Source organism: Ruditapes philippinarum, unplaced genomic scaffold (assembly GCF_026571515.1).
Source record: "Ruditapes philippinarum isolate M1 unplaced genomic scaffold, ASM2657151v2 ctg5281_1_1_1_1, whole genome shotgun sequence".
NCBI lineage: Eukaryota > Metazoa > Mollusca > Bivalvia > Venerida > Veneridae > Ruditapes > Ruditapes philippinarum.
The window spans coordinates 76,093-93,703 of record NW_026860803.1 but is presented as its reverse complement, the minus strand read 5'-3'; the positions used below and the strand labels follow the sequence as shown (position 1 = coordinate 93,703).

At 35.0% G+C, this 17,611-nt stretch overlaps 1 protein-coding gene across 1 annotated transcript; it reads left to right on the top strand.

Annotated features, from left to right (window-relative positions):
- Positions 1-4,675: 4,675 nt before the first annotated feature.
- On the top strand, positions 4,676-17,104 carry LOC132713442 (von Willebrand factor A domain-containing protein 5A-like). The gene is made up of 9 exons (XM_060696046.1): positions 4,676-4,868; positions 7,668-7,870; positions 8,128-8,347; positions 8,685-8,854; positions 11,645-11,753; positions 14,918-15,022; positions 15,877-16,003; positions 16,368-16,512; positions 17,006-17,104. Exons 1-9 carry the CDS (start codon positions 4,784-4,786, stop codon positions 17,093-17,095), a joined length of 1,254 nt encoding a protein of 417 aa, XP_060552029.1. The 5' UTR covers positions 4,676-4,783; the 3' UTR covers positions 17,096-17,104.
- Positions 17,105-17,611: the final 507 nt, after the last annotated feature.

Sequence of the window (17,611 nt, the reverse complement as noted above, 5' to 3'; positions counted from 1 at the left end):
CATCAGCCCCATAGCTAAATATGGCGCCAACAAATGAATCAGATAACTGACAAAATATCTATGGTTTTAAATCAAAATCCTTACACTTATTCAATAAAACATTCAGTGCTTTTAAAGCTTTACTAACTAAATATTCCAGGTTTAGGTTAAAACTACCCGTATAATGAAACTCCGCACCTAAATAATTAGTCATTAACTACTTCCATAATCTGGCCGTTATAGTTCCAACGAACTAGAAATGCATAAATAAAATCTAAAACGGCAAGATTGAAAATTTGATTGAGCCTGTTTATGGACGGTAGTGGAAACGGCAAGCTACTGTCCACGACCCCTAACTAAAATTCAAACAGAATTCAATATTTAAAAATGGTAATGGTGAAATTTAGAATTTAGAAACAAACGCAGATGTGTTCATGCGACGGATATCACGGAAGCTTCATTGAGACACGTACGTTAGTCCCCAAATAAAAGAATGCGTGTGCCCCGAACGAGAAAACAATAGGTGAAACTGAATAAAATGGAATTTTAAAGAAGACCAGCTGTTATGAGGCCTGCATAGCACAGATAAACAGTCAAATGACTATCTTAAAGGCAGCCCATATATCGTAACTAAGGGTGTCTATTCAGTAGTTGAATAAGAAAATCGACCGCCTCCGTGGTCGAGGGATTAGAGTTGATGACTTCTAATCCAGTTACCTCTCTGGCGTGGGTTCGATTCCCGGGAGATGCTTTGGTAGTTTAGCACGGAGGAAGGTAGTCTAGTACTGGTGTTATAACTCTCCAGGAACGATGGTTAGGAAACTACCCGCCTATATGACTGAAATACTGTTGGGAAAATGCGTAAAATGAAACAAACAAACAAAATAAGAAAATCAAAGCACAGAAGGCACTGAACTTGTTTTGGTCTCAGAATGTCAGAAATGTAAAGGTTTTGAGATTATAAACCATTTTGTTTTTGTATAGTGCCACCAATGCTGTTTCCAGTGTTATAACTGTAGTAAATTGCAACATTGATATTCAATGTTTATTTGGCTTAAACAATTAAATAAAAGTTGCCTTAACAGGGATTTGAACTCCAGACCTCTCGCTTATGAACCGAGCGTGTAACCCCTCGACCACGGTGAAGTTTAAAGATAACAGCCTGAAGAAAACTACATTATCCTAAATTAGGGTTTGTAACCCTTATTAATTTCACGGTTAACCTGTTGTTTAACACTCATGTAAATAATCATGGAGCTTAATATAAGCATGTTTATCAGTAAAGAATAACACAATATTAGAAATCTTCGACCAATCGGGAACTATTTTTTCTTCACCGAGAATCAATGCGCCTGCCATTTGACAATCTTTACGCAGTGGGTTCCCCTTTATTTTTCGGCGTTAGTGTACTTATAAAGGGAAGTAATCGCTTCGAGGAGTTTTGACTACTTTCGGTACATGTATTTGCAAATAAGCACATCAGGGTCTGAAGTTTCGCTACCATTATTTGTTTGGTCTGACGACCCAACCCAAACATTATAAAAACTGGAAATAGAAAAAGGCAAATAGAAAGAACTAATATTATACAAAACAATAAATAATGTCGTGTTGGACGATATTCAAGGATCGGAAATACATGCATATAACATCTATGTCTGCATGGAATTTGTAAGTGTAACATTTGGAGAAAAGCGTTTAGGTATTTGTTTTTTGAGACTTTCAAATAGAAGGATCATGTTTGAGGTAAATAAAACAACAAAACAACAATGAATGAATAAATAAATAAATAAATAAATAAATAAATAAATAAATAAATAAATAAATAAATAAATAAATAAATAAATAAATAAATAAATAAATAAATAAATAAATAAATAAATAAATAAATAAATAAATAAATAAATAAATAAATAAATAAATAAATAAATAAAAACATTGATCTTACATCTTTTATGATGGTTGTTTAAAGATAAATCGAAAATTAATACGGGACTTTAGTCTCTTGAGAATATTTCTTCTTCAATGAATTGTCGGTTAAACTAGTAAGAGGTGGTTTTGAACAAATATAATGTTGAATAACCAATGCATTTTTCTCTAATTCTGTCTGTCATAGAAACATATACAACCCGTACACCAGCGTTCAGAAATTATGCAAGTTACATTCACCATAATGACGTATAATAATTATTACTTGTATACAGAATCACCGATTCAATATTGCCTGCTTATCTCAATATGTATCGGATATTAAGTCTAATGCTTATTTGTCACCGCTGACTCAGAAATCATATTAGATATCAACTGAAATAATTGAAATATCCAAGAAATCTGGTAAGGTACAGAAATGGCAGAGACATTATAAGAAAAAAAATTAAAATCTGGTTTAAAACAAACAAATAATACTGGCAATTAAACATTTACGATAAAAAAAACAACAACAAACATTACCAAACGTGCATTTACTTTTCCGCTAAAACAACCTATGGACTGCAAAACTTTCTTTAGGGATTTAAGCCGGTGCTTGTGTGTTGTGTTACAACTTTGCAAAGTTGCCCCGTTTTTCACCTCGGCGTCATTAAGATTATTTTCTGGTCCTTTACGATCGTAATGCATCTTTTTTACATCTCATGAACAGACTCAATCAAATCGAGTGTGCAATTTTCATATTTCATTGCTTTCCATGTTTCTCTTTTTTCCAGAGTTTGAAAAGCAGTTCTAAACGCTGCAAGTAAGTAAATTTTTATAAACAAAAAGTGTGATCATTTGAATATGGGATATTTAGTTAAAAACACGCATACATAATACGAACACTTCTGCATTTTTAGCTCGACTATTCGATAAGAATAAGTAGAGCTATTGCAGTCACCCGAGCGTCGGCGTCGGCGTCGGTGTCGGCGTCGGCGTCGGCGTAACCACTTATGTTAAAGTTTTTGTAATAGTTCAAATATTTTCAAAATCCATTGACATATGGCTTTGAAACTTTGCACACTTGTTCATCATCATGACCCCAACTTGTAGACAGGAGGAGGTAACTCTATCAAGCATTTTGACAGAATTATGCCCCTTTTTCGACTTAGAATGTATGTTAAAGTTTTTGTAATACCTCAAATATTTTCAAAGTTCATTGACATATGGCTTTGAAACTTTGCACACTTGTTCACCATCATTACCCCAACCTGTAAACAGGAGGAGGTAACTGTATCAAGCATTTTTTTTTACTATCAAGCACTTACAATAGTCGAGCGTTGCTGTCCTACCGACAGCTCTTGTTATATAAACGGTTATAACACAATTTTAATAAATATTTCGGAAGTTTGTCAAAACATAAATATTACAGGAGGCTCATTAAATAATAAATAATAATAATAAAAACAAAACTAAAAAAAAAATACATTTCAGACAAGACCAAATTTATCTGTTTCCCTTGACTAGATATTGATTTACCAATCAATGATAATGTGACTACTTAAGTGAAGGCATGTATAAAGTAATGTGCAATAACCTCGGATTGCCCATGAAAACCCGATGGCTTATTTCCAATGGGGTCCTTGGATATACATGTATACACTAGAATATACAATATAAAAAAACAACGTGAAAAAAAAACAACAAAAAGACGTGACAAAAATTTTGGAAACTGGATGAAGATATTAATAGTAATTTACTTTTTAAAAATAATGGAAAACGAGTTTTCTTAATAAAATCCTTACTAGCTGTTATTGAATGTTTGCATTAGGTGTCAGAAGCCAAACATATAAGACTCGGGTAAGAGAGGTGGTAAAATATGATAAGTGTGGAAAAGCGTATGTGTTGACAAATATTTTGCACAAAAGATGGAATGTACAAATGACCACATATTATTCCCTGCGACCGCAGGGTATTGGTACGCGTTTAACTTTTGAGGCCAAACTCCTCGCAGGAGCACGTGACCTGTTTTCGGTACATGGAGGAGCATGTGATTTGTACACCGTACATGATTGGTTAATTGACCTTTTCCAAAACCTGGCTAAATACCGTTGCCTGTACGTTAAGGATTTACATCTAGGTAATTAGTCAGAATTACACCTAATTAAGAACAAAAAAACTTACGTGATATTTCTAATTTGCTATAAATATTTTACCGTTTAAGGTTGAAAAAACTTGAATGATGTGTTTGAAATTATCAATGTTTCTTTAATGTATCTATCTCAAATTTTACAAACAATAAATTGTTTATACTGAAAATCTACAAATTAAAATATTCGTAGTGGCATCTGCCATAATCAATAAAGATATTTTCTGCGTAAACTTGTGTGTTTACTTTATTTTTTGCTCGGAATTATTCATAAAATGGTAGCCCAACAAATTGTGCGCTTTAGGGCTTTTTTATATAGATGATGGTCGCCCTTCGCGACAGACAGACAGACATATATGAAATATCAGATTATAAAATCGGTCTGTCTTGCCGTCGAAATATTGAGACTAATAAAATGGTAGACCTATTTAATCATTTTCTTAAAAAGAAATTATTATATTTTATATTATTAAAAATGTTCCCCGCAGGAAACCATTTTACTTGTACGTTTACTGTATTTCAGATATAGCAAAGTGATAGGGGCAAACAACTTTTTATAGATGATGTATATATTCTATGTTTCATGAATAATAAACCACAACGGGTTGCGACTAATTCCGTACCGGGGTGAGACCTTAGCCAATCACTAGCAAATACGGAACTATGCGGGCTGTAGACAGGTTTTAAACAGTGTTTGAAACCACTTTTGTAAACATCATAAAATTGTTATAAATTTATTATTTCGTCAAGATGAGCTCATCAGGTAATGATGACAATGATATCAGCGAGGAAAGGAAGATTTTACCTCTCGGACTAAACTCAGAAGAACGCCCGAGTAAGTTGTATAATTTTATTAATCATTCATTGATTCAAAATGAACAAGGACAAAATTTGTAATTATTTGCCCACCTGCCCCACGGCCAGGTGTTCGGCGCGTTGATTGGTCACTACACCCAATCCCCATTATAACCCCAGACCAAACAATCATAACTGCAGTGATTTTGCATGTAATATGCGATTAAATATCGTGGGGTGCCTGTTTAAGACCCTTACTGTTTATTGAAAGACCCTTATGTCAAAATTAGGTCTTCACAAATGTTATTTTAGAAAGAAAACATTTGGATATTTTAAAACACCAAAGTAAATTTAATGTATTTTTAAAATTTCTTGAACAAAATATACAGTCAAAGGACATAATTATTCGCCACTTTCAAAATGGCGGCCAATTACGCAATCTTAAGCAACTAAAAGGAGACGGTCATTATAGAATTAAAAGTAATCATCTTACCTCAATATTTTGTCAGATTTCCTTTCATTCTTATTACTTCTTTAATTCTATGTGGAATTGTTCTATAAAGACCTTGTACACGCTCTAGTGATATATTTTCCCATATATGTGAAATTTCGGCAATCAGCTGTTCGCGGGTATGTATGTAACTTACGCGGTGTTTCAATCGTCGTTTGATGTGTAACCAAAGATTTTCTATTATATTTAAGTCAGGAGAGTATGCTGGCCATGATGTTGTAGTTACATCATTTTCTGTTAAATAATTTTTTACTAATCCGGCTCTATGAACGGGGGCATTGTCATCCTGGAACACATAGTCATTATTTCCAAAATGCCTTGCAATAACTGGCCATAAATTATTTTCTAACACATCTAAATATTTCTGTGCATTTATATTACCCTCAACAGCAGTCAAAGTTCCAATACCCCCAAAGCATACACATCCCCAGACCATAACACTAAGCTTAGCCCTGGGAGCGGGACAAACTAAGTGAGGTTTATATTTTTCGTCATCTTTCCTCCAAATAAAAATATTGTTATTTTTCCCGATCACCACCTGACTTTCATCACTAAAGATCCACTTACTCCAGTGTTCTTCCACAGTCCAATGTTTTCTTTCATTACACCATTTTACCCGATTTTTTCGACTACCCCCGCCAACAACCATCCTCTTCTGTACAGCCCTCCTTTTATACCCCAACTCGTGAATTTTTCTTTCAATAGTTTTATCACAAAAAGTTCGATCCATACCTGTATTCATCATATCTGTAACATCTCTCAAAGTCCTTTTCCTGTTACATTTTATAATCCGAGAAAGTTTTGTTCTGTCTCGTTCCGTAAATAATTTTTTTCTACCCCTCCCACTACGATTTTCAACACTTCCATACTGTTGATATTTCTTTATCACACTTTTAATTGTTGATCTAGGAATACCCAGTAATCTTGACAATTCTGACTGATTTTTATTCTCCTTAAAACTATTTATAATCAATTCTCGTACATCCCTACTTAATTCTTTTGTTTTCGGGGCCATTTTTAAAAACGCCCACGAAATAAACTTGTAAACAATGCAGACGAATTATTGACCTGTATATTACGTCACCAAAGACTGATTGAACTTTGGCCCTGTTTACATGAATAATACTATCGGTTATTTATAGCGCGCAGCTTAAATTCTAAGGGTACATGTATATGGTGCGTAGCGCGAACGTCAGGGGTGGCGAATAATTATGTCCTTTGACTGTACTAGGTATTTTAACAAGCACAGTAAAATGCTTAGGGCAACAAATCATGGCCACCCAAGGATATTATATGAAATTATGATTGTGATAACATTTCTTTCATTTAAGACTAAAACAAAAACAGATGCTTCACTCTGAAGTTTGATCAGTGCCTTAGAATTGATTAAATTTAATTAAAATAGGGCATCATTTACTTTACATAATTCTATAATGTACTTATAAAGTTTATATATCTCAAATGAAAATATCTGAGAGTGAAACATCAATACAATAGTAGAATTGACAAGTGGGAGTGAAATATCTATATGTGAAAAGTGATCAGATTGAAAAAGCTCAATAGTACAATGTTTTGGGTAGTGAAATGTGTGGCATTTGGTTTGTCCAACTGAAATATAGATAACTATTATGTTAACTTGTTAAGCCTGATCAAATTGTTTTCTTTGAAAATGAGAGGTTCCAAAAATATTTAAGATAGACAAATCTTTAAATTATGGTGGCTGTTTTGTGCCATTCCTGTATTCCTCCCGCAACCCCGCCAAATGAAAAGTGGGGAATTAACAAGTTAAAATGGCCGGGACCCGGAGCAAAAACACTCTTATTAGCGGGGTTGCGGGGCGAAGTTTAAGAAATAACTTCTCGCCCCATGGTGGCGCGGATCGAAATTTAAGAAATAAAACGGCGTGGTGCAAAGTAAAATAAAATAAAACTTTGCCCCGCGCCCCTGCTAATTAGCGAGTTTTCACCCCAAGACCCCGTCAAGGGAAAAGTTGAGAATTAACAAGTTAAAATTGTGGGAACGCGGAGCAAAAACACGCTGATTAGCGTGCCCATGCTTATTAGAGTGTTTTCGCCCCGCGACACCGTCAATCGAAAAGTCAAGAATTAACAAGTTAAAATGGCGGGGTCGCGAAACACGAATGACACAAATCAGCTACCATAATTGCATGTGATATTTTCTTCTTAATTGAAAAACTTGTATAATGATTAATATCCGGAAGTTTCCAATAAAATCATAAGCGTAAATTTTGACTTTCTTTTACATTATGAAACTAGTGACAGGCTTGGTTTAAACTAATAATATACTGTTTTTCAAACATTATTTCAGTTCCTTTGAAGTCTATAAAGGTAGATGTTCAGATACTTGGCTATGTAGCTGAAGTGACATCCTTGCTGACCTACTTCAATACAGAGGAGACCCCAGTTGAGGCGGTGTTTACATTCCCTGTAGATGATGGCAGTGCAGTGTTTCAGTTTGAGGCTCACATTGATGGCCGTCATATTGTCGCTGAAATCCAGGAACGTGAGCAGGTTGGTTTCATACAATTTTTTTTTACATTTGATTATGTATTTCTGAGAATATAAATGTAATCATGTGGCCAATGCACTGTTCCCTTTTCAGTCAGTGCATATTTTGATATTTTCCTTATTAATAGAAGAATGGTTTTGTACAGATTGAAAGATGGACAAATCCTTTAAATCTTTTAGCATGGTAAAAGTTAATGATTGTCAAGATCTGACTGTAACTTTAATTATAACATTATATATACTAAATGATTTTATCTCAGGCACAATTGACTTATGACGATGCTGTTCAAAGTGGAAAAACAGCCTTGCTGCTAAAAGAAGACAGTTCTGCTGGGGACATCTTCAGTTGTATGCTGGGTAATCTACCAGCTAAAACTGAGGCGTCATTGGTGATGAAATATGTGATTGAATTACCACAAGAACCTGATGGTCAACTAAGATTCACACTCCCTACTGTACTTAATCCAAGATACTCTCCAGGTAGCAGACAGATTTTTCTGTACATTAGATTGGAAAGCCTATTTTCTAATAATAAGTTTAAATGGAATATAGCAAACATAATAATTTGTTCAAGTTTACCAATTAATAAATAACTTTTGTTTTGCAAATTAGATATAAGGGTGCACTTCAGCTTTGATGATGCCACCATTAACTGGAGGAAACTCCTGGTTTTAGTGAAAAATAAGGGTACAATTTTCCATGCAATAAAGATAAGAAATCGCAAATTTCAAAAATGTAATGGCAAAATTACAGAACTGTAATCGTGCAATTACAAAACAGTTATACTCATATTACATAAATTGTGTTTTTTTCTTAGATCAGGGTGGATTAGTTGCTGCTGAGGGTGCCACATATGTCCCACCATCTAAAGTACCATATGAATTTAGCTTGATTGCTACAATCAAAGGTTACCATAAAGTAACCTCAGTCACCTCAGAAACAATCTCATTAAATGTTCATTTTGAGGATAACAACAAGATAGCAATGGTGAGTGAAAATTGTGGTGAAAAAAATAAAACTTCCCAAAGATCTGTAACATATTTAATGTAAAGGGTATTTTATTTTATTTGAGTTGTCTGTTGTCAAATTAGTTCAACTGTTGAACCAAAACTCAATCTAATATACAGTCAAATCCACTTATAACGAACTTGCTTAAAAACGAATTACATGTATTGTTAATAGCAAACTGAATCTGAAATACCGGGCCAATGCCTTCTTTATTTTATATTAAACCACATGGCTTAATACATAATTGCTTAAAACAAATTTTTTCGGCTATAGCAAACCATTTTTGCAAGTCCCAAATGGCAAAAGAACACGTTTACTTCCTCGGTTAAAACAAACTGTTATAATTGAAATGTCTGGATGCGCTCGATTATAGATCAGGACATAAATACCGCTATCCGATAATCTTTTGTCTAAATCAAATACATGTACATGTATATGATATACTGTTCAATTAAATGCCCTGCGTAAAATTATTGCCGCAATAAAATACCGATCACACAAGTCACCAATGACGGGTATGGCTTTTTAACGGCAAATTTGCCAATCCTAACAAGTCAGCGAAAGATGTTGCTACTTTGCTTTTAACAAACTTTGGATATGACGAACAATATTTAAATGTCCCATTGAGTTCGTTATAAGCGGAGTCGACTGTGTCATCATATATATCTGATGACATGCCAACAATGCAACATACAATTGACAGAACTATATTTGCATAAATAGTTTGCTTACTTTTACATGTTCATAAACACAGCTTGATATTTAATTGATTTCATTTTGATAACAGTCATAAGTGTAAGACAGAGTCACTAGGTATGAAAATTTTTCTTACCTTCATCTTTGTCAAATTGAACCCACCTTAGAATCTTGGCAAGTGTCTAATAATTATTTGCCACTGTAGCAATTTGTTTGACTTTAAGCTTTGTGAAAATTGTGTTATATCAAGTTTTGCATATTAACGTCAAACCAAAAACAGCAGCTTTTTCAAGCTTTGTGGTTGTGGCATCATTATTAGCTCACCTGTCACAAAGTGACAGGGTGAGCTTTTGTGATCGCTTTTCGTCCGGCGTCCGTCCGTCCGTCGTCCGTCCGTCCGTCCGTCCGTAAACTTTTACTTTAAATGACATCTCCTCATAAACCACTGAGCCAATTTCATCCAAACTTCACAGGAATGTTCCTTTGGTGGTCACCTTTAAAAATTGTTCAAAGAATTTAATTCCATGCAAAACTCTGGTTGCCATGGCAACCGAAAGAAAAAACTTTAAATATCTTCTTTTAAAAAACCATAAGAGCTAGAGCTTAGATATTTGGCATGAAACATCTTCTAGTGAGTGTCTACCAAGTTTGTTCAAATAAAAGCCCTGGGGTCAAAATTGGCCCCGCCCCGGGGGTCATTGATTTTCCCTATATGCATATAGTAAAAACTTAAAAATCTTCTTTTAAAGAACCCAAAGAGCTAGAGCTAAGATATTTAGCATGAAACATGTTCTAATGGGTGTCTACCAAGTTTGTTCAAATAAAAGCCCTGGGTGAAAAATTGGCCCCGCCCGGGGGTCATTGATTTTCCCTATATGCACATAGTAAAAACTTAAAAAATCTTCTTTTAAAGAACTCAAAGAGCTAGAGCTTAGATATTTGGCATGAAACATCTTCTAGTGAGTGTCTACCAAGTTTTGTTCAAATAAAAGCCCTGGGGTCAAAATTGGCCCGCCCCGGGGGGTCATTGATTTTCCCTATATGCATATAGTAAAAACTTAAAAAATCTTCTTTTAAAGAACCCAAAGAGCTAGAGCTAAGATATTTAGCATGAAACATGTTCTAATGGGTGTTCTACCAAGTTTGTTCAAATAAAAGCCCTAGGGTGAAAATTGGCCCCGCCCCAGGGGTCATTGATTTTCCCTATATGCATATAGTAAAAACTTAAAAATCTTCTTTTAAAGAACTCAAAGAGCTAGAGCTTAGATATTTGGCATGAAACATCTTCTAGTGTGTGTCTACCAAGTTTGTTCAAATAAAAGCCCTGGGGTCAAAATTGGCCCCGCCCCTGGGGGTCATTGATTTTCCCTATATGCATATAGTAAAAAACTTAAAAAAATCTTCTTTTAAAGAACCCAAAGAGCTAGAGCTAAGATATTTAGCATGAAACATGTTCTAATGGGTGTCTACCAAGTTTGTTCAAATAAAAGCCCTGGGGTGAAAATTGGCCGCCCCCGGGGGGTCATTGATTTTCCCTATATGCATATAGTAAAAACTTAAAAAATCTTCTTTTAAAAAAACTCAAAGAGCTATGGCCAAGATATTGAGCATCAAACATGTTCTAATAGGTGTCTACCAAGTTTGTTCAAATACAAGCCCAGGGGTCAAAATTGGCCCCGCCCCGGGGTCATTGATTTTCTTTATATGTGTTTAGCAAAAACTTTAAATCTTCTTTGAAAAAACCCAAATAGCTAGAGTTGAAATAAAATAAAAGCCCTGGGGTCATAACTTGCCCGGCCCCAGGGGTGTCATTGTTTTTAACTATATGTGTATAGTAAAAACTTTAAAAAAATCTTCTTTTAAAAAGCCCAATGAGCTAGAGCTTAAATGTTTAGCATGAAACATCTTCTTATGGGTGTCTACCAAGTTTGTGCAAATAAAAGCCCTTGGGTTAAATTGGCTCTGCAACGTTGGGGGGGGGGGGGGGGGGGGGGGGTTGGGGGGCCTATATACAGGTGAGCGACCTCAGGGCCATCATGGCCCTCTTGTTTTTCTATTATGATTATATTGCAGGTTAGCCTTGGTGAAGATTTCAAGTTTGATCATGATCTTAGATTTATTGTGCAGTATGAGTCACCTTATTCTCCACAGATTGTCCTTGAAGACGGAAATCCTGAAGCTGGTGAGAATCTTAAAAAAAAAAACATTTATATTTTTAGTGAAAGTAATGGCATTGATCGGCAAACCGACATTATACAGTCAGGCCAGTCTGTAATACCAGGTGATATACCAGCCAGTCTGTAAAACCAGGTGTTATATTAGTAGTATAGAGTCAGATCAATCTGTAATACCTGGTGGTATACCAGCAGTTTACAGTTAGGCCAGTCTGTAATACCAGGTGGTATACCAGCATTATACAGTCAGGCCAGTCTGTAATACGAGGTGCCATAACAGCAGTATACAGCCTGGCCAATCTGCAATACCAGGTGGCATACCAGCATTTTACAGTCAGGCAAGTCTGTAATACCAGGTGGTTTACCAGTAATATACAGTCATGCCAGTCTGTTATACCTGTTGGTATACCACAGTCTGTAATACCAGGTGGTATACCAGCATAATACAGTCAGACCAGTCTGTAATACCAGGTGTTATGCAAGTAGTATACAGTCATGCCAGTCTGTTATACCAGGTGGTATACTAGCAGTATACAGTCAGGCCAGTCTGTAATACCAGGTGGTATACCAGTATTTTTCAGTCAGACCAGTCTGTAATACCAGGTGGTATACCAGCATTATACAGTCAGGCCAGTCTGTAATACCAGGTGGTATACCAGCATTATACAGTCAGGCCAGTCTGTAATACGAGGTGGCATACCAGCAGTGATACAGTCATGCAAGTCTGTAATACCAGGTGGTATACCAGCAGTATACAGTCAGACCAATCTGTAATAACAGGTGGTGTACCAGCAGTTATACAGTCAGACCAGTCTGTAATACAAGGTGGTATACCAGCATTATACAGTCAGGCAAGTCTGTTATACAAGGTGGTATACCAGCAGTATACAGTAATACCAGGTTGTATACCCCAGCAGTATGCAGTCATGCCAGTCTGTTATACCAGGTGGTTTACCAGCAGTATACAGTCAAGCAAGTCTGTAATACCAGGTGGCATACCAGCATTATACAGTCAGGCCAGTCTGTAATACGAGGTGGCATACCAGCAGTATACAGTCAGACCATTCTGTAATAACAGGTTTTGTACTAGCATTATACAGTCAGGCAAGTCTGTAATAACAGGTGGTGTACTAGCATTATACAGTCAGGCCAGTCTGTAATACGAGGTGGCATACCAGCAGTATACAGTCAGACCATTCTGTAATAACAGGTTTTGTACTAGCATTATACAGTCAGGCAAGTCTGTAATACCAGGTGGTATACCAGCATTATACAGTCAGACCAGTCTGTAATACAAGGTGGTATACCAGCATTATACAGTAATACCAGGTTGTATACCAGCAGTATGCAGTCATGCCAGTCTGTTATACCAGGTGGTTTACCAGCAGTATACAGTCAAGCAAGTCTGTAATACCAGGTGGCATACCAGCATTATACAGTCAGGCCAATCTGTTATACCAGGTCTGAGGTGGCATACCAGCATTATACAGTCAGGCCAGTCTGTAATACCAGGTGGTATACCAGTAGTATACAGTCAGGTCAGTCTGTAATACCAGGTGATATACCAGTATTATACAGTCAGACCAGTCTGTAATACCAGGTGGTATACCAGTAGTATACAGTCAGGCAAGTCTGTAATACCAGGTGGTATACCAGCATTATACAGTAAGGCCAGTCTGTAATACAGGTGGCATACCAGCAATGTAGAGTCAGGAACAGTATGTAATACAGGTGATATACCAGCAATGTAGAGTCAGGACAGTATGTAATACCAGGTGATATACTGGCAATGTAGAGTCAGGACAGTATGTAATACCAGGTGATATACTGGCAATGTAGAGTCAGGACAGTATGTAATACCAGGTGATATACTGGCAATGTAGAGTCAGGACAGTATGTAATACCAGGTGATATACTGGCAATATATTATCAGACCAATCTGTAATACGAGGTGGTTTAGTTTAAACATATTTTATTTCAAACATTTTCACACAAACAATTATTTTACATACAATCATTAGTTACATAATAAACAATGCTGAAAAAGGATTAGATCCGAAAGCATACAATGCTTATAGAGGTCTTTTCCTAACATATAATTCAATTACTGTAAATTCGGCGGTAAATTACATGTTTCGAAATAGTAATATTCATGAAACCATTTTATAGGATGATGAATGAAGAAAGACGAGGATGGCAAAAGTGTCTATTCAGAGCTAAAAGTAAAAAAATTAAGTAGTTGAAATAAGTTAGATAGGAAATCATGCTATAATATGTTTTAAAATCAACATGAAATGCTAATACTGTGACCTAGTGAAATGACACACAAAAACATATTGAGATTGATGGTCAGAAAAAGATGAGATTGAGTCAGTAAAAATGGTGCAAATACATTATATTAAGGAAAAGATATTATTATAGAATCTATTCGGTATGTCAACGGAGTGAGCAGAGTTTGCAAAGGACTATGGAAAACGTTCGCTATCTCGGATATATATTTGAACTGCCTCCAGTGACGATGATGTCTGTTATATTTGTGTCTAATGCCATATTAAGAGAATCCTCGATAAAAGTTGTGTAAAGTGCATCGGCATTGGGGGGTCGATAGAAGACACCGAACAGAATATGTTTTGTTTGGGAAAATATAATCTCAACCCATTGACATTCAATATTTCTTGGTTCGAGATCCAAACGGCGTTTGTAGAAAAGCGAATCTTTGATGTATAAGATTACTCCACCGTGACGGTCATCAATCCTATCCTTTCTTTCAGGAGTGTGAAAGCATGGTATCGAGACATCCGAATCAGAGATATTTGGATTAAGCCATGTTTCTGAAAAGGCAAGGATATCAAATACCAAATCGTGTACTAGCATTATACAGTCAGACCAGTCTGTAATACCAGGTTGTATACCAGCAGTATACAGTCAGACCAGTCTGTAATTGAGCTGAATAGCTTGGTGTCAGTAATGTGCTTATGAATGTGCTATTCTGTCAATGATTGTATTATATATGTATATTTTACCAGTGAAGTAGCACTGCTTAATGCTGTATTCCCTGCTTCAGATGAACATTATTGCAAATTATGGCTTTGTAACCCTGAGACTAAAAAAAGTCAAATCATGCTGACTTGTTTTTTTCTTTTCTATATTTTATTATATTTTCTTCTTTTAGATGGTTTGTTAAAGGAGGACATGTTAATGATCAGCTTTTATCCAGACCTGAAAGAAGTTGCCATGGCAACCAATGGCGAATATATCTTTGTTATAGATAGATCAGGTAAATATAGACCATGTGATATTTCATGAAAATTAAGGTGCAATTAAGGATGAATACAGGGCAAATGTATAACTTTGTAAAGGTTAAAAGTCAAATTTTGTTTCTGAAGATAAAAATTAAAAGGTTTAAATATTTATTCTTATAGCACAAATATTAAAATTGGCAGCATGGCTGAGTGGTTAATGCGTCAGACTAGTACTCTAACTGTCACTAGCCGCATGGGTTCAAACCCCGTCAGGGGCAAGTCGTTTCCTTCAGCAAGAAACTTTACACTCATTGCTCAGTACTGGTTGGTTCCAGGAACAGATTCAAAAGTGTGTCTATAAGCTTATAACTTATTACACAATCAAACTAAAATAAACCAAATATTAAAAATTTTATGGCTATCCTACTCACCAATGTGTTGGCCTCCACATAACACTTTCAATAAAAGTTTGACAAGCTAATTCTTGTACAATATCATATCTCACGGATATCTCAGGCATAGATTTTGAATGATATAATTATGGCTTTTTGTGACAGGACAAAAATCTTCTGTCAATATCCAAGGCTCATAACTGTTTTTCTGTTCTGTTAATTCTTACATTATCCAGTGCTCATTGTTATACTATCAAGCACTGAGAAGTGAGAATAATTAACAAGTTCCTACTGACAGCTTTCATTATGTATATTTTTTACTATGATAATATATATTTTTATGAAGTGGCATTTTAAGATTTTTTTTTTTAATTTTCCAATGTAGCTCAATTTTAAATCATACTTATGATATGACATGTATGAAATATTAGAAAATGCATTTTTATCAGTACAATTTAATTTAGTTTATAAAAAGATGGTGTTATTTAAATTTTCAGGCAGTATGCATGGAGACCTGATCGCAAATGCAAAAGAAGCTCTTTTTCTCTTCCTGAAGAGTCTGCCAACTAACTGTTACTTCAACATTATCAGTTTTGGGTCTCAATACAAATCGCTGTTCTCAAGGTATTTTTTAAACAAATTGAAGTACAATTTGGTTAATATAAATCTAAATTTATTCAGAAACTTCAGTATACTCTATTAACAGTGCGGCTATAGATCTTGCTTTGCTTAGTGATGTCAAACCTTTGTCTGAATTTCTTTCCATCTCTTGGACAATATGATAATGTTTGGGAAAGTTTTTTTTATTTAGCCTGTAATGTTGGAGGATGAGATAGTATTGGGGGATAATTGAGGTTGTCAAGGGACATTTTGTTAAAGTGAAGAAAGGTATTGTAAAATTTTTATCCAGTTTTATTGTACAGACATTTTCAAGGTTGAGCAAATTACACTGAAAATCATTGAGTCAGTCTTCAAGACTTTATTTCAGTGGCAGCAAAAAGTACACAGAGTCAAGTTTAAATGAAGCAATCAAAGTACAAAAAGAAATGGATGCTGATATGGGTGGTACAGAAATTCTCAAACCTTTAGAACAGGTTTTCAATAAAAAGCTTATACCAGAACACCCAAGAAGGGTCAGTTTTTATTTGTTATGCACATTTGAAAATTAATCTTGAGGTGAAAAAATGATATGTTTTATATTTTAACATTTTGTACATCTGAAATACTTAACTAGGATACAAACATTACTGATAGAAAGAGTTTTGTTGATAGGGCTAAAATCTTGGTCACTGATACAAAAAGTAGGCATTTCTTCATTTATTGACAGATAAATCTGAGATATGTTATTTTGAACATGTATGTTCTTACCTTGCATTTACATTTGAACCTTGATGAGGTGTTAATTGTTACCTAGGTGACAGGTGAAATTTACCACTTCATGTCATCACTTTGTATTGTTTTTAACATTTTAACAACTTGTTAATTGTTTGTGAGCATCTATCACAGATAATGTTTCATATCTCAAGCATTCAAAAAAAAATTCAAAAAATTCAGAAACATTTTTAAAACAAATCAGAAAAGTTAATGTACATGTATGTTATAATATTTTTACGACTTTTTCCCCAGGTTTTTGTGCTAACTGATGGGGGAGTAAGCAATACAGATAAGGTAATTGGACTGGTCAGCAAAGAGTCCAAAAAATCAAGTACAAGGTAGACTAATTAGATATATTCTATAAACATTTAGGTATTATAATCAGTTTGTTGTTGTTTCTTCTATAACATCAACAGGATCAATGCTTTTTGCTATCATTTCTATCCCTTGTAAAGATTTTGGGTGGGCAAACAGAAATGGACCCTGATCAGCCCTGCCCGGTCCGCGGGCGGGTCAAAATTTCACCCCCTTTTTGACAAATATTTTTTTTTGGGTTTTTTGGGGCAGGGGGCAGCTCAATCGGGAAAGCTTAAAATAAGGCCCCCTTTTGAAAATTTTTTTTTGTTTTCCCCCCACTTTCCAAAATCCCAGTTTGGGAAAAGGTAGGTAGGTAAATAAAAACTTTTTTAAACCCAAAAAATATTTTTTTTCTGCAAAAATTAAAAGAAATTTAAAATAATTTGAAAAATTGCTTAGAAATCTTTTAAAATTTTTAAAGAATCCTTTTTTCAAATTTTTAAGGGCCATCATTTTATCAAAATTTTCTTCTTAACCCCAAAAAAAAGAACAGATAAAAAG

Excerpts from the sequence above, each read along its gene's own strand:
- LOC132713442 (XM_060696046.1), top strand. The coding sequence starts at position 4,784 with ATGAGCTCATCAGGTAATGATGACAATGATATCAGCGAGGAAAGGAAG. Across the intron at positions 8,348-8,684 it reads TAATCCAAGATACTCTCCAG|ATCAGGGTGGATTAGTTGCT; the intron begins GTAGCAGACAGA and ends TTTTTTTCTTAG. Across the intron at positions 11,754-14,917 it reads AGACGGAAATCCTGAAGCTG|ATGGTTTGTTAAAGGAGGAC; the intron begins GTGAGAATCTTA and ends TTCTTCTTTTAG.